The 24,837-nt window shown below is 43.9% G+C and overlaps 1 protein-coding gene across 1 annotated transcript; it reads left to right on the top strand.

The window, feature by feature from the left end:
• Nucleotides 1–4,448: 4,448 nt before the first annotated feature.
• On the top strand, nucleotides 4,449–24,563 carry LOC142659732 (cytochrome P450 2A5-like). The gene is made up of 9 exons (XM_075836158.1): nucleotides 4,449–4,678; nucleotides 8,285–8,447; nucleotides 8,710–8,862; nucleotides 15,959–16,119; nucleotides 16,517–16,693; nucleotides 18,437–18,578; nucleotides 20,106–20,293; nucleotides 22,976–23,117; nucleotides 24,294–24,563. Exons 1-9 carry the CDS (start codon nucleotides 4,502–4,504, stop codon nucleotides 24,473–24,475), a joined length of 1,485 nt encoding a protein of 494 aa, XP_075692273.1. The 5' UTR covers nucleotides 4,449–4,501; the 3' UTR covers nucleotides 24,476–24,563.
• The last annotated feature ends 274 nt before the right edge of the window (nucleotides 24,564–24,837 follow it).

Here is a 24,837-nt window from a genome sequence, read left to right as displayed (position 1 = left end):
ATAACATGATACCGCCTTCCAGATGGAAGCAATTCAAACAGGTTATTACACAGGTGTGAACTATCTGCCAAGATCTGTCACTACTCACACATTGCTCCTCAAATACCTGATATTCGCAAGACATCACATTTGCTCTAGCACTTTTAGCCACACTACATAACAAACACTTTTATTTTTTCACCATTGCCCTACCATAATGTCATGCCATAAGTCAAAGCACTCTCAATGGTTGCCCTATAAAACTTTTGCAAAACCTCAACACTAAAATCATAAATTTTTAAAACACTTGAAAAATCTGTTGGGCCTTCTTCACGATGTTATGTATTGGTGCAGATCATGCCAGATTATACGAGATGGTTAATTCCCACACATTCTAATGCACAAATGTTCCTGCTCCTATTTTGTAAAATCAATGATAATCTCTAATTTAGTCTTCATGTGTGCTGCACGTAACCACGTTTGCTGACTGCATCAGACGCTTTAACCTGCATTCAGTGCACCTTTTTCATTGTGAACCACCCACCCCCATAATATACAATTTTTCTGTGCAATTTTGGGTGGTCAGCTCAAAAGAGGTTTCACTGTATAACCAACCACACATTAACGAGTCCAAGAGAGGACGACCAAAACCTCAAATGACAAATCCCTAATGATTTCCCAGGGAAGTTACACAAAAGACACATTTTGGGTGAATACATTTTGGATTTTTCTACATTACTGGAGTGCTGCCTCTTCTTTCAGTTTGTGGTTGAACTTTGCTGAGGTCTTTGGGTGTCAATGGGTGTCAATTGAAGTCAATGGGTGCGTTCAAATCGTGCACAGCACACGGAAGCACGGGAGCCATTTCTGATGGGTACCCATGATGACACACATTTCTGGTAAATATACTTCCGAGAATATCCATCAGAACATTGGCGACGAGCGATCCCACACAGAGGTTGATGGCAGATTTCGCAGTCCGGATTGTTTTCAAGTAAATAGTGACGTTTAATTAATTTGATGACATAGGTTTTATTCGTACAAGATATAATAGGCCAGAGTGTCTTCTCAAAGAAATGATGAGCCATTTTAATTTAAAGGCAACAAAAAATTGCAAATAATAGGGGAGATTTATTCACGTGTCTTATAGTAACATTTTCCCATAGCAACCAATCACAGCTCAGCTTTCATTTTACCTGAGCTCATTAATATATGAAAGCTGTGCGGTTGCTATGGGCAACAAAGAACATTCTTACTATAAGACAGCTTGATAAATCTCCCCCAATGTCACTGAGGACGCAGGGGGGACATAATCTTGACTTGTTCAATCAGGGAGAGGGACGTAGACTTCACTTGTTCAATCAGGGAGGGGGACGTAAACTTCACCCGATCCAATTATTCTTGCCATCCGCCTTCATCTACTGGTACTTCATAACTCCCAGGCAGCACCCCCCCCCCAATAATGTACATTGTTCTAGAAATCTCAGCAAAGGCAGTTTGTTAAATTCAACATGCAAATTCGACATTCCACTTTTAGGATAGGCTGCCGATTTTAATAGGTATTATTTATATCTTAATCTAAGGTAAAATAACATTAAAGACATCTAAGGGGGAGTTCACACAGAGTGTTTTTACGAGTTTTTGGACACGGAAACCATGTCGAAAAACGCGCCAAAACACGTCCGAAAATGCCACCCATTGATTTCAATGGGAGGCGGAGGAGTTTTTTCCCGCAAGCGGAAAAACCGTCTCACGGGAAAAAGAAGGGACATGCCCTATTTTCGGGTGTTTACGCCTGTGACCTCCAAATGACATCAATGGGAGGCAGAGAAAGCGTATTTCATGGCTTTTCTTGCCCGCTGCGCTCAATGGCCACCGGCGAAAAACGGCACGAAAAACGCGGCGTGCAGGCAGAGCAAAATCTGCCTCAAAATTCCAAACGGAATTTTAAGGCAGATTTTCCGCCTGCAAAAAACTCAGTGTGAACCCAGCCTAAGTCAGTTTTCCCCAAACTGCGGCTCCTCTCAGATGTTAGAAAATTACAATTCCCATCATGCAGGCGTCCGGGAAGCTATTGCTTTTCAAGAACAAGAATGTCTAAATTACATGGAAGAATTTCAATATACAAAGTGGTCTCCAATCTGTATCTCTCCAGCTAACAGCCGGAAATCATGCTGGGAGTTTAAGTTAATATTTGTCCTCCAAAAGTCAGATTCAGCCAGCAACCAGTGATTGTCCACTATGCAGCTGGGTCCCTAAAGTATGACCACTGCACCACACTGCCATTAATAGCTATGTATTATAACATAGACAATTCTAGGCTGAACAAAATGTAAATCGATCACGAGAGACTGGGCACAATGTTACTGGAAAAACCGAGTGGGTTACCAATAACTGGACATTAGAGCATTGGATCACCAAAAACGGAACGTAATGCTAATGGGTATCCCATGAGGGGTAGGATTCAAATTGGTGATAGAAATTTTTCTTTTAAATTAAATAAAATCAAGTATACAATGAATTAAATAGTGTTGTATAGTGTGTTTTTCCATTGTTCCATACGTTGTCTAGTTAACATTGCCATACCGAGCCCAGATAAAGATAGCCATACAGGGCAAAAACATTTCTCATATAGTGCCCACATAAATGGTGCATACAGTGTCCATATAAATAATGCATATGTTACTGCTATGCTATTACAAATATTATAAACATTGTAAACTATGAGAAGCGCTGTCATATACATGGAGGTCTTGGAAGGCCTTATTTAGCAGGTTGAGAGATATGTCAGGGTGCCGCAACCACTGGTTCCTTTTAAACCTGTTCACCGGGGACCGCTCCCATTGGGAGCCAACACCAAACTTTCCTTCATGACAGGGGTCCTATATCTCCGATGGGCCCTCGGCCCCTCAGTAAATACCATCTAAAACCTCTTCACCACCACAATGAGTAAGCCTCACAAATTATACTTGTGAATCCCACCACACCTTGACAGCATTCTTAATTCCTTTTTGAAACCCAAGGCACCATATATCAATGCCCACATCATTCATATGCACACCATCCAATCTCATGTGACCCTATTCAGGTACCTCCAGATCTTGGTGCCTACCCACTATACCCTTAGTCCGCTCTACAAAACGGGACACCTGTTTAGTAAACTTACACCTAGTCCTAATTAGTCTGTCCACTAACCTGGCAGATCCCCACTTCAAGCGGGTGATTATCTTATACCATAAAAGCACCACCCTGGAAATAATGACCAAAGGCAGAGATCAAACTTTATGAGGTCCCTAGAGACCTTTATCACTAAATCTTCGCCCCCGGCATGCAGAACCAGTACATTCAGAGTCCTATCCACTGATACTCTGCCCCCACACTGGAACCCAACGTGTACCAGGATCCTCCGGGGCCTGTTACCTGACAACTGGGCGGCTGACAACTGGGTGGGCCACAAGTGACCCAGGATATGAGCCTCTATCACTCCCTTCCTCCATAACAGTGTTAATCTGCTCTTGGGGCCAATGCTGCATAGCTGCAGCCCTCAAAGACAACAGTAAGGCAATAGCATCCATCAGGCCTTAGGGGATGCAACACAGCACCCTACTACTTAAAAAAAGTACTGCAGCACCCTCCCTACATCCTAGCTCCACCAAACCCCATCTACCTACTAGGCCCTAACTGCAGCTTGTTTTGCTGTCAACACTTTCTTGCCTCTGTCTTCTCTATTAACCCTGTCATGCCTGTTTTGACCCTCTCTTTGCTGGTAACACATGCAGTACCCAGAAGAATAGTGCCAGTACAGAAGTGGCCATGTAAATAGTGCATACAGTACCCTGAGGAAAAGTCTCATACAATGCCAGTATAGTGCCATATGGTGCCAGATTGACTTATTGTACAGCAACCAGTCACCCTCTAAGGGCCTCTTCAAATCAGCTTTAGGCTTCCGTTCATCGGTTCTCTTCAATCATAATGCTTCCGTTGCAGTTGGTTTACATTTGTTTCCCTCTGTCAACTACGCTATTGTTTCCGCAAAAAAACCTGAAACTTTACGGAATGGAAACATACAGAAACCAACTGCAACGGAAGCATTACCATTGAAACCAATGGTAATGTAAACGGAAGGTATGGTTTCCATTTGGCTTACCGTTCATTGGTTCCTCCGACGGAAAGGTCTTATGGAACCCAAGAACGGAAGCCCAACGCTGATGTGAACACATCCTAACTGCTTTTTACCACCCTGCCACGGGCATGGGGTGTTGTGCCATCACAATATCATGTTGAGTTTTAGAGACTCATTTCTACAGTGGCTGCTTTGACATTTATTATCACTGTCTAGAAAATACTGTAGTAAAAAAAAAAAATTTGGCCAGCGCAATTGCAACATATTTAGATACAAGAAAACAGATTGTTTATTCGTTTGGTGCCTCCTACTTTTTTTTGTACTTTGGATATATAAATGATAACAAGTGAGAGTGCAGAATACTTGGAGAGCTCCTCTGTTTCGCTGAACTATCTCGGAATGGATTTATCACAAGGTCTGATGCTTTTTTTTGCTTTGTTGATCTCATGCATCATCTTATTTTCAAGTATAAAATTATTTTGGAGACGTGGGGATCTCCCCCCTGGACCAACACCTCTTCCATTGCTGGGCAATGCCCTGGATGTAGGTGGAGATATAGTGCATTTTCTCATGAAGGTGAGTGAGTACCTTCAAGTTCTTTATTTCTAAAGCACCTGCCTATTTTGGCCTTCACGATGCAGCAATCGTTTTCCGTTTTTCATGACCAAATCTGGAGAGCCGTAACATTTTTATTTGTATATCTATGTAGCCACAGGGCTTTTTTTTTTGTGTTTTCCAATAGCACCATTTTGGGGGTACATATACTGTAGCTTATTGATTAACTTTAATTTTTGGGGGGAAAGAAAAAAGAAAACAGCAATTCTATGAATTTTTAACCTTTTACCGCGTGGCATAAATAACACCTTTACCTTTGTTCTGTGGGTAATTACGATTATGGCGATACCAAATTTACATCGTTTTGTTTGTTTTACTAATTTTACTGCATAAAAATAGCAAATTTCACAGAAAAAATAATTTTTTTTATGTTGCCGCATTTCAAAAACCATAACTTTTTTTTTTCTGTCTGGCAGCTATATGTGGGTTTATTTTTTTTATATTTTCAAATAGAATGAATTTAGGGTACATATAGATCACATTAATGATTAACATTTGATAGTTTTTTTTTGGGGGGGGGTGACAATAACATGTAATTTAAATAACATTAACTTTATTATAATTGGGCTTTTTTTAACACATTTTTTTGGTTTTGTTTTTTTACTGTGAACACTTAAACTTTATTAAATTGTAATTATTTTTTAGCCCACTGGGGGGCCTGCTGATCGCTGCTATAATGCTTTATTGCATTTCAGTATTAAGCTGTCTTTGCCATGACCAAATAGCTATTTAAATAATGTATTAACTTTATTATATGGATTCTTTTAGCAACTTTGTGGAACTTTTTATCGAAAAAAATAATTTTTTACTGTGAACATTTTAATTTTTTTACATACCTAATTAAGCTTTGATTACATTTTTAGTCCCCCTATATTACTTTACAATGCAATCTGCTGATCGCTTATACAGTATAATGCTTTCTTGCCTTTCAAAATTTACTTTCTCACAAGCATATAATGGGGTATTTTTATATATAGTATTTTATTTATATAATATTGTAATATATTTTATAAAGTAATTCAGAATCATCATAGTTGTTATTTTATCTGTCTATTATTTATTTAATGCTAAAGCTGAATTAGTAAAAAAGTACCACACAGTATAGTTCTAGAATACTATAGTGCCACCTAGAGGACCAATCTGGTACTTAAATGTTAAGAATTAAAGGGAAACTCCCGGCAAAGCTAATACAATGATTTATGCCTAGTGCAGGAGTAACGTCCGCGGTCGCAGACCGCAGACTCCTATCATCCTGCAGACGTCTTCCTCCCCAGAGATGCCAGCACATGCGGCCGTCCTGTCGCAGTGACCACTAGGGTGTGCGCTCTAGCTCATTCCCAGCCTTAATGGGCCAGAGCACATAAATGTTTTAGATTGACTGATTGCTCCCATGATCACCCTGGACTATAAGAAGGGCCCTACCCCTTACTTCATTGCCAGAGCGTTGTTGTGTTACCCGTGTTAGTTTTTGCAAATGGTCCCTCAGTGTCTTCCAGTTCCCAGTGTTCCCGTACCTGCTACCTGTATCCTGTATCCCGTGCTACCTTGTTCCTGTGCCTTAAAGAGTTGGAGTTGTGTTGTACCACCTACCTGTCTGCTGTGTTACACCACGCCTGGTGTCTGCTGCCAAGGTCCCATCTGAGCCTAGTCATCGCTACTGTCTGAACCACCACAGGTACCCTTGCTTGAACTATAGACTTTACTTGGTACTCTGTATTGGCCACCTGCTATACCGCTACAGCGGTACGGCCCAGTGGGTCCACATACCCAGAGATCGTGACAGTACGCTCAGGCCGGTAATGAGCTTGAGCGTGCACCCTAGTGGTCACTGCAGGACAGGACGGCCGCATGTGCTGCCATTTCTGGGGAGGTGGACGTCTACAGGATGATAGGAGTCTGCTGTCTGCGACTGCATCCGTTACAGTAGGGCATGAAGAGAAGTGGCATGATGCCAGATTTCTTCCTATTTTGATACTTCTCCTTCCAGGATCCCAGCAACACAATCAGGAACCATGCACAGAGTCAAGAGCGGAGGGTATTGTCTGTCTGAGGCTCCCAGACCACACGTATTGCGAAGGCTAGAACCCCCAAATCCCTTTACGGTGTATTTACTGGTTTTGTGGCTTATATTTTGTTGTGATTTGTACAAAAACTTGCATAGAAGAAAATCTATGTACCTACTATAAAGGCAGGCCATGCCATTGCTATGGAGTTTGTAGTGAGAGAGTGCCCAGCAATCAACTCCTGCTGCTTACCTTCATGATAAGATTCTGTTTACCTGTAGGCACCACTAGGGTGAGTTCACAGCGTACAGATTTATACAGCTTCCAAACAGCTCTATGAAAAATGTATAAATATATGTCGTGAGCGCTTAAAGGGAACCTGTCACCAGCATTTTCGGTATCAAGCCAGCAATACCTTGTGAAAATGGGTGAAAAATCATTGTTAGCTAACCTATAAATATGTTAAAAGTCGGCTCAGTACCTTCAGTATTCCGGTTTTCAGTGGTCCCGCGCCGTATGCAAATGAGCACAAAAGAGTCAAATCTTCACTTGAAAAGAGTCAGGTTTTCATTCCTCCAGCGCTTCAGAGCTGGCTCCGCCTCCTTGTTTTTGATTGACAGCTCCTCACTGCACTGCACATGAAATCCCGCGCTTGCTCATTGACAATTGACAGTTATGCTGTATAACATACGACGACGAAAGGGGGTGTGTACACGTGCGGCGCATGCGCAGTTAAAAATTTCAGGATGAATGAAGCAGAGAAGGGTGGTGAGGCACGCATGCGCAAGATCTGAAATGCGATTTTGGCATTTAGTGTTGTACGGGCGGCGTACGTGGGCGGAGTTAAGATCGTGCGTCACTAAGCTAAATTTAATTACCATAAATGGCGGTAAAACTTTAAAGGATAATATTTCGGGCAAGAGGAGGACGTGAGGAGAGAAGAACACATCAATCAACTATGGACAGCTGCGGCCACTACAGGGTCAGGACGTTTTATAAGGTAAGATGGTGATGACAGGATCCCTTTAAGCTCCCACTAGTGGCCGATGTAGGAAGACAGGATTTTTTTCTTTTTTCAACATACTCACTCTTTACCCTGCCCACCACTGACAAACTTTACCCCCCCCCCTTAACTAATGGTCTGTTTTTTCATTAATGGGCTCCATGGAATAAGGGGGACATGAAATCCCCTTTGTTACCCTTTTTAGCTTTGGATCACTCCTGCTTCAGTAAAACTGGAGGTATACTTTAAATATTAGGGGTTTCTTTGCTGACAGGTTCACCAAACCATCGAACTGACCAAAATAAAACATATATATGTGACGTAATGTGCCCCACACAAAACCTTTTTGTGGTTATCTATCCGGCCAGCAGGTGGCGCTGTTTCTCATCTTGGGTGAGTGAGTGTGGACATGGAACCTTATTGACAATAAATGATATCAGTAAATATAGGGATTCGATTCTTTAAAACAGGTGCATTAAATCATAGAGCTAAAGGCAAATGGTTTGGTAAATCTTTGTTTTTCTATAAAGTGGCTGAAGCTGTTTTCATTCTTCTTTTTAGCTCAGTGAGAAGTATGGTGATATATTCACAGTCTATCTGGGCACTCGTCCAGTCATAGTGGTCACTGGGTACAAGCTTGTGAAAGAAATATATCTGGACAAAGGTGATGATTACTTAAACAGAGGAGATATGCCAGCCTTTGATGCCTTCTACAAGGACTCTGGTAAGTAATAACCATCCATATTTCACAGTTTTATTTCATAGTTCACAGAACTTGGACACTAAACCCGTCAGTGCCACTGAACAAGATACAGCTGCTCTGTATACGGGATACAAAGCAGCTGTATCTCAAAAAGTAAAAGTATTTTTTGTATAAAAAGTAATTCGAAAGTTGCACCAAATGCACTGATACACATTTTTAGCCATTTTTAGCCTTTAAATAATGAGTTCACTGATGTACCTTCATTTTTTATTTCTGTTCATAGGTATCATTTTTACTGCCAATATGAAGAGGTGGAGGGATCTCAGACGCTTTTCTCTCATGACCTTGCGAGATTTTGGTTTCGGTAAAAGTAGTACCGAGGATCGAATTCATGAAGAGATCCGTCACTTGATATCAGCCCTGAAGGACACCAAAGGTTAGTACAGAAAATACCAAATCAGGAGAGGTGAATGAGAAGGAAATTCTGACCAAAGAATAATTATAGAAGAACATGACCACATATCAATACAACATAATGCATCATATGTACGGCAGAGCTGTGTGAATGTAGTCCCTATGGTTCCCTACTATGGAGACATAGACACTCCATGTACCGCCATATGGTACCTCCATACAGCATTGTATTATGGAGATATTCTCCCCGAGAGCCATTGAGGTACAGTATGGCCCCATAGATTTTCATGGATTTCATAATACATAATGTGCAAGTCATCTGAAATAAGGCTGTGAGCATTACCCCTTAAGAAAAAACTATCTATTAGATAAAAATAGAAAAAATAAACAAAGGTTTCGTTCACCGCGTTTCCACTGCATTAGTCCACGCATTTTGTCAAGACCACGGTGCGAATGATAAAGGTGCTCGGAGATATCCCAAGAGAAGTCCAGAGTCGACAGCAGGTATACAAGGCAATGAGAGAAGAAAAATGGTGTATCCAGCACTCTTGTAAAAAAGATTTTATTTGGTTATTTTAAAAACAAAACAATTAAAATGATAATCATGGGACCACGCTTACGCGTTTCAAACCTCTAGGGTTCTTAATAATAGCTATGATTAAAAACCCTAGAGGTTTGAAACGCGTAAACGTGGTCCCGGGATTATCATTTTAATTGTTTTATTTTTAAAATGACCAAATGTCACGTTGGGTTTGTGGACCCACTGGGCCGTACCGCCTTAATGGAATGGCAGCTGGCCAACAGGGCGCAGGTAACAGTCTATAGTTTGTATAGTGTACCTGTGGCAGCTCGCACAGTAGCAAGGCAGGCTCGGCTGGGACTAGGCAGCAGGCAGACGTCAGGCGTGGTGTAGCAGGACAGGCGTGGTATGCAGCACAGCACGACTACAGCTCAACACGGTACTCAACCAGGATAGCACGGGATACAGGATACAGGTATGGGAAACACTGGGAACTGGAAAACACTAGGAGACCATTTGCATAGACAAACTTTGGGTATGACAACAACGCTCAGGCATGGCAGGAAGGGGCTGGGCCCTTCTTATAGCCCTGGGTGCTCTGGGAGCAATCGGCTCAATCTCCCACCTGCGTGCGCTTTGGCTTCTTAAATCTAGACTGAGCTCGTGAGCGCACCCTGGTGGTCACTGTGGAACAGGATGGCCGTATGTGCAGACATCTCTGGAGAGAAGGGCGTCGACTGGATGGAAGGAGTTTGTGGTCATCGACGACAAACGTTACGCCAAATAAAACCTATTTCTTTTACAAGAGTGCTGGATACACCATTTTTCTTCTCTCATTGCCCTATCTATTCGATACTCTTTCTAAACACTTTGGTGGATGTTACTGTGTTTGGGGTGCAGTTTCAATGCTGTATTAAAATGAAGGCACCAAGAAGTACATGTGGTCACGTGCTTGAGTGGATGGCATGAGTGCTAAAAGGAGTCTTGTCCGCAACCTTGTGTGCCTCTTGGCCAATCAGTCAACCAGGTGACATCTAATTGATTTATTTTAATGAAAGCCATTGTTCCTATGATAAAACTTAACTGCCAGGGCACAGGATCAGCAGTGTTGTCATAGGAACACAGATACTGTAATGACGGGGGTAGGGAAACGAACAAGTGAGCCCTAATCTACCCGCCACTCTGTCCCTGCCTACTTGCAATGACCCGACCTAGGCGACGGGGTACAACTGGGCGGCGGTCCCTACGCTCATTAAGTGTACGAGACAAACACACAAGGGAATACAAAGCAAAGGGAAAGGGGCAATTGCCCACGGCAACACCGTGAGCAACAGAGTGGTGAACGAGCCAAGTCAAACCAGGAGAGCACGAGGTACCAAACGCAGAGCAGAAGAGTAGTCAGTAAGCCAGGGTCAGTATGGAGCAGGATCAAATAGTTCGGAGCTGTAGCTGGGCCAGGAAACCACACGGAAAGAATCACAAGCAAGGTAGAAACAGGAAAGGCAGGCGGGAGCTAGCTCGGTCTGGCCAGGCTGCGATAGGCTCTCCCACTCCTAAGCCTGCCATCCTGAGTGGTGGAAGAAGGAGTCAGTCTCAGAGAGGTAGATTCAGGTGTAGACTGATTACCTATGGGAGTTAACCCCGAAGCTGTGCCTGGCAGATCCTTTACAGTACCCCCCTTTTATGAGGGGCCACCGGACCCTTTCTAAGAGGACCTGGTTTACTGGGGAAATGAAGGTGGAACTTCTTGACCAATACCCCAGCGTGAACATCCCGGGCGGGTACCCAAGTCCTCTCCTCAGGCCCGTATCCTCTCCAATGGACCAGGTACTGGAGGGAGCCTTGGACCATCTTGCTGTCCACAATCTTGGCCACCTCGAATTCCACCCCCTCAGGGGTGAGAACGGGAACAGGAGGTTTCCTCGAGGGAGCCAAGGACGGGGAGCAGCATTTAAGGAGGGAGGCATGAAACACGTCGTGTATACGAAAAGATGGGGGTAACTCCAGCCGGAAGGAGACAGGATTGAGGACTTCAATGACCTTATACGGCCCAATAAACCGGGGAGCAAACTTCTTGGACGGGACCTTAAGACGCAAGTTCCTAGACGATAACCACACCAGATCCCCGACCATAAACAAGGGGTTAGCAGAAAGTTTTCTATCAGCCTGAGTTTTTTGTACGCTCTGGGACGCCTCTAGGTTCTTCTGAACCTGGGCCCAGACTGTGCACAGTTCCCGATGAGCGACCTCTACCTCGGGATTGTTGGAACTATCAGGTGAAACGGAGGAGAACCGTGGATTAAACCCAAAATTACAGAAAAAGGGGGAGACCCCTGACGAGTTACTGACCCGGTTATTAAGGGAAAATTCAGCGAGGGGAATGAATGAGACCCAATCATATTGACAGTCAGAGATAAAACACCTTAAATATTGTTCTAGAGACTGATTAGTCCTCTCAGTTTGGCCATTAGTTTCAGGATGGAAGGCAGAGGAGAAGGACAGATCAATCTCCAACTTTTTACAGAAGGCTCTCCAAAACAATGAAACAAATTGTACCCCTCTGTCCGAAACAATATTGACAGGGACCCCATGGAGACGCAGGATGTGTTTGACAAACAAGGTAGCTAACGTCTTAGCGTTGGGTAGTTTCTTGAGGGGCACAAAGTGGCACATCTTACTGAAGCGGTCTACTACCACCCACACCACCGACTTGCCTTGGGATGGAGGCAAATCGGTGATAAAATCCATGGAGATATGAGTCCAAGGTCTCTGGGGAATGGGCAACGAACGTAGTAAGCCCGCTGGTCGGGACCTGGGAGTCTTGGACCTAGCACAAACCTCACAAGCGGCGACGTAGGCCTTAACGTCTTTAGGCAACCCAGGCCACCAATAGTTTCTGGCAATGAGGTGTTTGGTACCCAGGATGCCTGGATGACCAGATAGTGCGGAGTCATGATTTTCCCTAAGTACCCTTAGCCGGTATTGCAGGGGAACAAACAGCTTGTCCTCAGGAAGGTTCCCGGGAGCTGAACCTTGATCAGCCACAATTTCAGAGACTAAATCAGAATCAATAGAAGAAATGATTATACCGGGAGGCAAAATACAAGCAGGATCTTCCTCTGAAGGAGGGCTGGCCATGAAGCTACGCGACAGTACATCGGCCTTAATATTTTTAGACCCAGCCCTATAGGTAACCAAAAAGTTGAATCTGGTAAAAAATAGCGCCCATCGAGCTTGTCTCAGGTTTAGCCTCCGGGCAGATTCTAGGAAAACCAGATTCTTGTGGTCGGTAAGGACCGTTACCTGGTGCCTAGCCCCCTCCATGAAGTGGTGCCACTCTTCAAATGCCCATTTAATGGCTAAGAGTTCGCGGTTGCCAATATCATAGTTACTCTCAGTGGGCGAAAACTTCCTGGAGAAGTAGGCACAGGGGCGGAGATGGGTGAGGGACCTGGTACCCTGGGACAAGACAGCCCCCACTCCCACCTCGGAAGCGTCAACTTCCACGATAAAGGGCTCCATTTGGTTGGGCTGAACCAGCATCGGGGCCGAGATAAAGCACTTCTTAAGGACCTCAAAAGCCTGGACAGCCTCAGGAGACCAGTGGAGTAGATCAGCACCTTTGCGAGTGAGGTCCGTAAGAGGCTTAGCGATGACCGAGAAGTTAGCAATAGATCTCCTGTAATAATTAGCGAACCCAAAAAAACACTGTAACGCCTTCAGGGAGGCAGGTTGGACCCATTCCGCCACAGCCTGAACCTTGGCGGGGTCCATGCGGAATTCATGAGGAGTGAGGATTTGACCCAAAAATGGTATCTCCTGTACCCCAAACACACATTTTTCGGTTTGTTTTCCTGAAGGACCTGTAGCACCTTCCTGACATGCTCAATGTGGGAGGGCCAGTCCTTGAAAAACACCAGTATGTCATCAAGGTACACTACAAGAATTATCCCCAGGTAATCTCTCAAAATCTCATTTATGAAATTCTGGAAGACCGCCGGAGCATTACACAACCCAAAGGGCATGACGAGGTATTCGAAATGACCTTCGGGCGTGTTAAACGCAGTCTTCCACTCATCCCCCTCTTTGATGCGGATAAGGTTATACGCCCCCCGTAGATCAAACTTAGAGAACCATTGGGCCCCCTGAACCTGATTAAAGAGATCAGGAATCAGAGGAAGGGGATACTGGTTCCTTACAGTGACCTTATTCAGGTTACGGTAGTCAATGCATGGCCTTAGACCACCATCCTTCTTCCCTACGAAGAAGAAGCCAGCACCTACCGGAGAAGTAGAGGGGCGAATGTAACCCTTGGCCAGGCATTCCTGGATATACTCTCTCATGGCTTCACGTTCGGGACAAGAAAGATTAAATATCCTACCCTTAGGAAGCTTAGCTCCTGGTACCAATTCGATAGCGCAATCGTATTCTCTATGAGGAGGTAACACTTCGGAGGCCTCCTTAGAGAAAACATCAGCGAAGTCCCGAACAAACTCAGGTAGCGTGTTCACCTCCTCAGGGGGAGAAATAGAATTAACAGAAAAACATGACGTCAAACATTCATTACCCCATTTGGTAAGCTCCCCCGTATTCCAGTCAAACGTGGGATTATGCAACTGCAAGCAGGGAAGGCCTAAAACCAAATCGGATGATAATCCCTGCATCAACAGTACAGAGCACTACTCCAAATGCATGGAGCCAACAAGGAGTTCAAAAACAGGGGTATGCTGTGTAAAATAACCATTAGCAAGAGGAGTGGAGTCGATACCCACTACCGGGACAGGTTTAGACAAATCAATCAAAGCCATAGCAAGAGACATAGCAAATTCCACAGACATGATATTAGCAGAGGACCCTGAATCCACGAAGGCACTGCCGGTAGCAGACCTACCACCAAAAGAGACCTGAAAGGGAAGCAAGATCTTATTACGTTTCATATTTACGGGAAATACCTGTGCGCCCAAGTGACCTCCCCGATGATCACTTAGGCGCGGAAGTTCTCCGGCTGCATTCTTACTCTTAGGACAGTTGTTCACTTGATGCTTGTCATCCCCACAGTAGAAGCAGAGACCATTCTTCCTGCGGAAATCTCTACGTTGTTGGGGGGACACGAAGGCCCCGAGTTGCATAGGTACCTCTGATTCTTCCGGGGAAGAACGAAGCAACGGAACCTCGGGAGGCATCATGGGGGAGTCGGAGGAGAAAACACATAAACGTTTGCGTTGTCTTTCCCTGAGACGTCGGTCAAGTCGTACCGCTAAAGCCATAACCTGGTCTAGGGAGTCAGAAGAGGGATAGCTAACTAGCAGGTCTTTCAGGGCAATCGACAGACCCAACCTATACTGGCACCTTAAGGCAGGGTCATTCCACCGAGAAGCTACGCACCACTTCCTAAAGTCAGAACAATACTCCTCCACAGGTCTCTTACCCTGACGTAAGGTCACCAGCTGACTCTCGGCAAAGGCAGTCTTGTCAGTCTCGTCATAAATGAGTCCGAGAGCAGAAAAGAAAAGATCAACGGAGGAAAGTTCAGGGGCGTCAGGAGCCAAGGAGAAGGCCCATTCTTGGGGCCCGTCCTGGAGCCGGGACATAATTATACCCACTCGCTGGCTCTCAGAACCTGAGGAGTGGGGCTTTAAGCGAAAGTAAAGCCTACAACTCTCCCGAAAGGAGAGAAAAGCCCTCCGGTCCCCTGAGAAACGGTCGAGCAACTTGAGGTGGGGTTCAGGCGGTGAGGTGAGGGGAACTACCAAGGTAGCATCAGGCTGGTTGACCCTCTGAGCCAGGGCCTGGACCTGTAGGGAGAGACCCTGCATTTGCTGAGCCAGGGATTCAAGGGGGTCCATAGTGGTGTCAGGGACCAGGGTAGACTAGGTATGGGCTTGTGATTATGTAACGACGGGGGTAGGGAAACAAACAAGTGAGCCCTAATCTACCCGCCACTCTGTCCCTGCCTACTTGCAACGACCCGACCTAGGCAACGGGGTACAACTGGGCGGCGGTCCCTACGCTCAGTAAGTGCACGAGACAAACATACAAGGGAATACAAAGCAAAGGGAAAGGGGCAATTGCCCACGGCAACACCGTGAGCAACAGAGTGGTGAACGAGCCAAGTCAAACCAGGAGAGCACGAGGTACCAAACGCAGAGCAGAAGAGTAGTCAGTAAGCCAGGGTCAGTATGGAGCAGGATCAAATAGTTAGGAGCTGTAGCTGGGCCAGGAAACCACACGAGAGGAATCACAAGCAAGGAGGAACAGGAAAGGCAAGTATAAATAGACAGAGGGCGGGAGCTAGCTCCGTCTGGCCAGGCTGCGATAGGCTCTCCCACTCCTAAGCCTGCCATCCTGAGTGGTGGAAGAAGAAGTCAGTCTCAGAGACGTAGATTCAGGTGTAGACTGATTACCTATGGGAGTTAACCCCGAAGCTGTGCCTGGCAGATCCTTTACAGATACATTAAGATTTCAACTTTGCTTCTGTATTTTTGTATGTGCTTATTGAAATCATGTAAAGGACCTGTTAGACAGAAAAGCCTGTAATTTAACAATATCTGCAAATATATAACAAGTTCGAAAAAATGTAATTTTCCATCCTTTCTAGAGTCATTTTTTGATCCTCGGCAGTGTCTCAGCAAATCCTTTTACAACATTATCTTTTCCATCATGTTTGGAAATCGCTATAACTACGAGGACAAAGAGATTACTACTATTTTGACTTATATATATCAAGCGTTCACGACTATAAGCTCATCCTGGGGACAGGTAAGAAAGAAACGGATACGTAGCAGGGAGAAAGCACTTATTATCAGGGTTTTTGTCGTACATCTGACCAGCAGGTGGCGCTCCTCGCATGTGGTCATTATTTAGCGAGTATGGATGGGGAACAATGTTAGGCCTCATTTATAGTAGTAACTTTTTTATTAATGGTAATTGGTAGTGATCGATAGACTGGCCAACTATTTTTTAATGGGAAAATAATATATAATACCTGTCGTTTTTCTCCGGGATTCCCTGTGGCGATCAGGTCGGATACGCTGTGTGCTTTTACGCAGCGTATTCGTCTTGTGTAAACATACCCTTACACAAATGGATGTCAACAGAGTATTTCCTTGCTGTAGCATTATATACTTACAATATTTTTCATCTGTTTGCGTTGCAGATATATGAGATGTTTCCATGGCTAATGAGATTTATTCCTGGGCCTCACCAGAAGATAAATAAATGTTTTAAGAATCTCACCAAGTATGTCGACGGTAGGGTGAAAATCAATCAGGAGACTTTGGATCCTAATAATCCCAGAGACTATGTTGATGCCTTCCTCATTAAAATGGAAAAGGTAAATTGGCAAAAGTTACAATGTTTTATGGAGCTACTTTGTATGTGTCAGTATTTCTATTGGGTTGTTCTATTTTGGGAAGCTTATAGATTGTATGTCTATTAAACAGACCTTAAAGGTATTGGGAGCCAGGCTACATGATTTGATATTGGTTTCTTACTCAACATTTAATGACATTTTTCACCATGGGAGGAGACAGAGAAATTCAACTCAAGACCACTTGCTGCCTAAAACTAACATCAAGTAAGTTGGTTATGAGTCTTGAGAAATTTTGCCATCAACTCGCTAGCGATCCAGTAAAGACCTACTTGGAAGAGCCATTATCTTCACCTCTTCCTACTTTGAGACAGCAACTATTTTCCATTTCTAACAAGCGTGCTTATACCCCAAAAAAATCCCCTGCCCACTTCCACTCAACAAAAAGCTGATCCCAGTGTGGTTCCCTGAAACCACCAGGCCCAGCTCGCAGGTTAGACCTTTGCTTGTACATTACCAGACTCTTGCCAGTCCTCACTTGATTAGGAGACCCCAGACATCCTTCAAGGATTTGTTTGCCTGGAGGGTCCCATGACAATAAGCTGATCACAAAGTGTCTCCCGAATGAGACCCCCAGCGATCAACTGTTATCTATGGAGGAACCTGGCAGTAAGTGTACAATTTCCCTGAGGCGCCACCACAGGTAAAATTAAGCATTACACAGTGTCCATTCAAATCAATAGGTTGTCTATGTAATGCAGAACAGGACAGGTCATCCAGAGTGACCACTCTCCACTCTGGCAAACTCAGAATTCCCTAAGAAGGTATATGAAAATGTTTTTGTTTTTTAAACTAGACACCCCTTTATCCCTTTGGTGCCTGAATTCAATGGCAATGGGATGCAGCCACTCAGAGCTATACCGCTAAATGTTCTACCATCTCCATAGTAAAAAAAAACATTCCCAACCACCAACAGCTCTGACAGACAAGATAGCCAGCTTATTTATGTCTGATTTGAAGACAGTCTGAACTTTTTTGGAGTCCACAGGAGGAACTCTGGGATGTCCCAATCAACCTTAAAGGAGTTTCCACTCATGGACAACTGATGACCTGATCGGAGCAACACCCGGATCCCGCACCGATCAGCTTTTCCAGCTGCCTCCAGATGTTATGAAGAGTATGCAGTAGTTAGAGCCGGAAGCAGTATTGAATAGGAGCAGAGCTGCAGTACTACAGCTCGGCCGCTATTCGGTGACCGAAGCCATCTACTTCCGGCATGGACAGCCGAAGCAGCTGACAGGTGCGGGGTCTAGGTGTCGGACCTCCACCAATAATATACTGATGGCCTATCCTGTGGATAGGTCATCAGTTGTCCGTGGGTGGATAACTCCTTTAACATCATGGTCAAGTCAGTCAACCAACTGGAGGAAGGAGGCCTTGCAAAACTATTTTCAAGAATCTACATCTGATATGCAATCAACCCTCAGCATTGTTCACAGCTTTTACGGTGCCCAAAAGTGTCTTCTCTCTGCACGTCTGCTGCATTTCTCCTCTCCTGCTTCAAAACCATCTCTCCAACCTTTCCACGGAATGTCCTGCATATATGCATATAGTCAACTCAGTCTCCAACTTACCTGTCCACCGCTAAAGTCAAGACAACTCTGTGTTCGGCTATCACCCTGGAAGAAAATAGGCTCAACAGCTTTCTAATGTATACCGACAGTATTAGACACGACTGATATTTTATTATCTTTTTTATTTCACCAGGAGAAAATTAACCCAAACAGTGAATTTAACATGAAGAATTTATTGGCTTGCACTCTCCAGATATTTTTCGCTGGAGTGGAGACCATGAGCACAACCACAACCTATTCTCTGTTAATTCTCATGAAATACCCGGATGTCCTTGGTAAGTGAGGGAATATATTCTCTTAAAAGGCTTCATCAGGAAAGACCGCCATTAACTCATGGCATGTATAACATACCCTAATAGAAAATACCTAATAGGTACATCTTCAGGAGACCCTTAAATGCACATTAGGAGGTGAAGATGAGCCATATGTAAGTGCAAACTCTCACTGCTTTCTTAGAAGAATCAAGATGGCTCACGCTCAGGTGCTTCTCCATGTTATATATTTTGTTAAGGCAGGAAATTCTTTAAATGAGTTTATTGTAATCATGTGAGCTGTTTCAACATTTCTAGTTGGCTTTCTCATCATTTGCGCTATTTTTCCACCCTCTATTCACACAGAGTTTTTTCGCAGGCAGAAAAAATCTGCCTCAAAATTCCTTCAATAATTTTGAGGCAAATTTTGATTGCCTGCACTTTCTTGCCGTTTTTTTGCGGCATTTTTCGCTGCATTTTTCACTCGCAGCCATTGAGCGCCGTGGGGAAAAAACGCAGCAAAAAATGCTTTCTCTGCCTCTCATTGATTTCAATGGAAGGTCAGAGGAGGAACCGCGGCACGAAAGAGCATGCTGCTTTTTTCTACCATGAGCGGCCAAAACCACCACGGAAAAAAAACACCTCCGCCACCCATTGAAAACAATGGGAGGCAGTTTTGGACGTTTTTTGGCGCTGATTCCGACGCAGTTTCCACTCTATGTGATCTGGGCCGCAGAGTTATTAAGTTATTCGTTAGTTATTCAGTGGTTGTAGATGCAATGGCTAGGCTACGGTTCTTTCCATCCCCCATACTTTACACTGCTACCCTATGTGCTACATTTACCCGGCCGAGTTTGAGACCCCTGCTTTAAACTATGTTTTTAGCCTTCTCCGCGCCCGATATGTTAATTACCCCTGTACTGCCAATGGGGCGTTTCTTTTCTTGAAAAGGGCAAGGGGCGTGATACTTATTGCTCTGAAACTGTCTAATCAGCTTCACATAGTGTCAGAGCGGCTTGTGCTGTGTGATCTCTCTCGCAAGATCAAAGTCTTTCCTTCACTGCCTGACAGGAGCTGGAGAGAGGAGAGCATGCACGTGTACACACAGCTCCGCCGCTGCCAAGGAACAGAAGAGAAGAAGAAGAATGGGAATTCTTCTCCTCTTGTGTTCCGTAGCGGTGGCGTCGGAGCTGTGCGCGCGTTGGTCTCTTTCTCTCTCCAGCTCTTGTCGGACAATGACGACAAGACTGTGTGATGTCCCCCATGCCATTTCCAAGAAAAGAAACGCCCCATTGACAGTACGGATAGGCCATGAATTTCTTTTGACTGGACAACCCCTTTAAATGTGTTTTGTCAGGTTCTCATCATGTTGGCCGTCATTTTATCGGAAAACATAGAGCAGCTTGCTGCACAATGTTTTCAGTAATTTCGGTTTGGATCTCTAACAAAGCCCCCAATGCGATGTAAATGAAGCCTTACCCTTATTAACAGGCCTGCAACATGGATCGATTTGCTAATTTTAAATTATAATTGTGTTTTCCTGTACCCCAGCTAAAGTGCACAAAGAGATCGACCAAGTCATAGGCCAAAATCGTGGCCCAACATTACAAGACAGGAACCACATGCCGTACACAGAAGCAATGGTTCATGAAATGCAAAGATTTACAGACCTAATCCCAATGGGAGCGCCACGGAGGACAACAAAAGAGGTCACACTGAAAGGTTACACTTTACCAAAGGTACCGGATATACTGTATCTTCCTGCATGTAGATTTATACATAGACATATCCCATGTCATGGTAACTAGACCTCGGCCAGTCTATGTCTCTCATATGTATACAGAATGTGCCACAGAGCATGTTAATAATGTATTTTATTATTTAAAGGGGTACACCAAATATGTCATAAATGGGGGAAAGGTGGGGGTCCACTCTGGGACCCTCACCTATCCAGAGAACAGGGTACCTGGGACCCCTGTTTTCCTATTCAAAGCTGCCATCAACGGACTCTTTTACTTTGGAAATGAATGGAGAGGTGGCAACACATGCGCAGTTCTCTCTCCATTGAAGTCTATGGAAGAAATGGAAAGAGCAGAGGAAGCAGCGCTCAGCTCCTTCCACAACTGCCATAGTCTTCAACCTAGAGGGCTTTGCCAGGTCCAGACACTTTTACATTGATTTCAGGAGTGAAAGGTGATGGCTCCGTGGAATCAGGGGTCACCTGTTCTTTCAATAGGCGAGGTTTCCAGAAGTGGTACCCCCACTTTTCAGGCATTTATGGAATATTCTGTTGATATGCTGTAAGTTCACAAATGGGAAAAAAAAGTATGTATGGATGACAGTGGTGTATAGGGTGTAAGGAGGGTGAATTTATAAGTGCACAAATAAAATACACAAAACAGAACAGAAATAGCAGTGACAGCCCAAAACAATCTAACAGTCGAAAGGATTTGAAGAATAGTTGTTGAAAGTGTTCACTCTCTTTATGTTCCCTTGAATTACGTTTTAAACCTACAGTTGAAGGTTGTAGAAGACAGAAATAGGGTAAAGGGTATAGTATATATATTATATTCATCCACCTATGTTGACAAGACAGCGACATTTCTTCTAGTAAAGGGGACTGAAAAGTTGCTGTTTTGGTAAAGTGTAGCTAAACGCTCGACAAACTTCTGACATGTCATTGTGACATGTCAGAGGTTTGGATTGGTGGAGGTCCGGGCACTGGGACCCCCACCAATCGCTAGAACGAAGCAGCTGTAGCGCTCATGTGAGTGGGAGATGTTTCATTTCTGTTTGGATTTTTACGGAAAGCCGATGTATCGGTGTACGGGCTCATAGACTTTGTATTGAGTCCGTACACCGATACATTTATTTCGGAAAAAGCCGAACAGACACGAAGCAGATCCCACTCACATGAGCACTTCAGATACTTCGTTCTAGCGATTGGTGGGGGTCCCAGTGCTCGGACCCCCACCAATCCAAACTTCTGACATGTCACTATGACATGTCAGAAGTTTGTTGAACGTTTAGCTACACTTTAACATGGGTGAATAAATCACTTGAAAAATGCCTATCTTTGGAAATGCTGCAAAATTCTTGTGTCTATATATATATATATATATATATATATATATAGATGTGTGTGTAGGAGGGTGGGGGAGAATGTTCAACTCTTAAAGGGGATTTTGCGTTGTACATATGCATTCATTTGTTACATTTTTGCACTGTGCCTTTAAGTGCAGTGAATACGGTGTGCTTTTGTTGCCGTTTTATTCCCCTAGGTGGCGTTCCTGTGGAGGAGTGGCCGCTCCAGCCTGTTGTGTTTGTTTGGGCTGTGCTACTGATGTTTATTTCACTGTAGAATTGATTTTGAGTTGTAAAGGCGATTGATGGCTGGCTCGCTGATGGCTGGCTTGCTTGGCGCCAGTCTATATGGCCCTGCCGCCAACTTTGCCTAAATTTATGCTGTGCCATAATAGCGTTAGGACAACACAGCATGGCTACGACGTGTCCTAACTTTGGGGTGGTGATAATTACATAAAACGCTGCTCCTGCCAGTGAGTGTTCAGTGTTTGGGTGGAAGAGAAAGAACCTGGCTGAAAGGAAGCCGCGGAGAGTGAGCTGTGGAAGCGATGGCACTGAGTCTGTGGGTCTTGGAGTGTATTGCGGGTGAAAAGGGAGAAGAGGAGCCTCCCCGTGTCTGCAGAGGTCATTTAATCAGTGGAGGGTATTAGAGAGGAGCACTCTTGGCTCTGTCTGCGACAAAGTGTGAGCCGGCCATTATCCGCCTGCCTGAGCCATGTCTAAGAACTGTGCTTCTCATATTGAGAAGAGTTGATGTTTTTGCTGCTGTGGCTGGTTGTGCCATGAACATGTCAGTTGCCATAATATTTTCTGGTATCTGTACCATCTTTTCTGCCACACACCTGGATTGACCCTTACACCACCTCGGGGGCCACCACGTTACATAAATATAATAAATTAATATAAAAATCTAGTTACTTTGTAAATACATTAAATTATTTATATTGCATTAATTCCAAAATCTCTGATTATTCCTAGCTGGTTAATTAGCTGCATAGAGTTTACTTTGCTTATTTGTTTTCTGGGAAATGTTATCTTCACACCAGGCACTGTACAGTATTTTGATGTAGGAAACAGTAACTAATCCACTGCAGAAAAGTAGCTCAGGGGTGTGTCTGTCAAAAATTTGTTGACTGTTTCCAATAACAACCAAAACAAAACAACAGAATTGTGAATGCAGCTCTGGATACTCTACATGTGAGGTGGGCCCAGAAGACTCTCACCTCAAACTTTGATACCTATGCTCCTATATACTCTAGGATACATTATGTATAAAATGTACCATGGTGTTCATTTGCTTCAAGTATTCTCTTTATGGAATTTATTTGAAATTTCAGGATATCAATATTTACCCAATGCTGACGTCTGTGCTAAAAGATCCCACCTGTTTCAAGTACCCGACAGAATTTAATCCAGAGAATTTCCTCAATGAGAAAGGAGAATTTAAGAAAAATGATGCATTCATGCCTCTAGCTGCAGGTAAACACATATTTAACCTTAGATATACCTTATAGAAATGTGCCATTCTTCTGTTATTCCTCCTAGAAATTATGAATAAATTGACAACTGGGTCTTATTAGTTGGGGGTGTGTCCCTACACAGGCTGACAATGTCCAATCAGTGATGACTGTCATACACTAGTGAGACTGTGTGAGGACACGCCCCATTAATAAGGGAAATGGTAATGAACAGTTAGGAATTTATTCATAAATTTCTTGGAAGAATAACAGAGGAACGGCACATCAAAGAGTTCTGAGAAAATATATTCCAGAATTGTTATCTCATACAAGTATTTACTGAAACATACAGTACATGTCAGGAGAGGTGCCAGGACCGCTTTAAAGTAAATGATCACTATGATTTTATAATATATAATTTTATCGGGGTTCAGACTTGTATTTTTCACACATACAGCTGCTTCCCTTCCCACAGTCATAGAGTTCAAGGGCAACTCTAGAAAAACCTGATACACTATTCTACCTAGTGCAGGGACTGAGAGGGTGGCGCATGTCTCAGAGATTTAAAGAGTGTAGTGCAGTTTATCCGTTTTGCCTGGAGTGTTCCTTTATATGATGAACCTGTCTGCATATGAATTTATTCAGCTACTATTGAACTCAATGGAAGCTGTAAAACTAACTTATTTTTGCAGTGAGCTCCCCAGTCGTGGCTGTAGGTAGCCGCTATGACAGGGTCAGGGGAAGTACAGATTTGTCCTTCCTTACCTTGCCTCATATCTCAACATATCCTGAGGTGTATGACGCGAGATGATCAACCTTGAAAATAAACATGATTTTGCAATATTCTGTCACAAGATGTCTATGCTATATGTGTCTATGTGTGGCCACCCAGTGGTTGTTATGTGGATTGCTGCATTTCAAGGGTTTTACTATCACGTCGCGATATTGTATTGAATTGGCTTCATGAGAAATTGGAGTCCTTAACCAAATTCAAGCAAAGTGTGGACACATCTGTGGGTCAGTGTCAGGTCCTCTCTAACACGGGTCCCATAGAAGTCATGTGGTCTTCTTTTATGGTAGATACACCCCTAACAGCATTCATGCCATTTAAATCCCAACTCTGCTATCTACACCAAACTGTTTTATTAGTGATAAGTCAAGTCAGTTACCAAATGTCTTCTATTTTTTGCTTTTTTAGGAAAGAGGATTTGCCTTGGGGAATCCTTGGTACGAATGGAGCTATTCCTATTCCTTGTCTCCATCCTGCAAAACTTTGACTTGAAATCCTCTGTACCTCTAAAAGAACTTGACATTGCTCCAATTGTATCTGGACTGGGGAACTTTCCTAAACCCTATAAAATGGCTTTTATTCCCCGTTAACTGAATATCTTCAATTAAAGTTGGTTTTGGCAGCCAGAAGAATATCTGCAAAGGCTTAATATGTAATAAATCTGCACTTATTATATAAGGCTCTGTTCACATTCTCTTTTCATATATGTCAGAGGTATACATCTACAGTAATCTGCTGTGCGTTCCTATGCAGTAAAAAAAATATATGCCGACATATACCACCAGGGCCGGCGCAAGGTTTATGTGGGCCCTTGGGCGACACAGACTTGGTAGGCCCTTTGCGGCGGAACTCACGGCGGCAGTAAAATGGCAGAAAAGGTCACTTTGTGCCCCCATATAGACGTTAGGCCATGTTTATGGCCCCATATAGAAATTAGGCCCGCATTTTGTAC

The sequence above is a fragment of the Rhinoderma darwinii genome, chromosome 8 (assembly GCF_050947455.1).
Source record: "Rhinoderma darwinii isolate aRhiDar2 chromosome 8, aRhiDar2.hap1, whole genome shotgun sequence".
In the NCBI taxonomy this organism is placed as follows: domain Eukaryota; kingdom Metazoa; phylum Chordata; class Amphibia; order Anura; family Rhinodermatidae; genus Rhinoderma; species Rhinoderma darwinii.
Note: the sequence above shows the minus strand (reverse complement) of the source record. Positions and strands in the feature narration are given on the sequence as shown.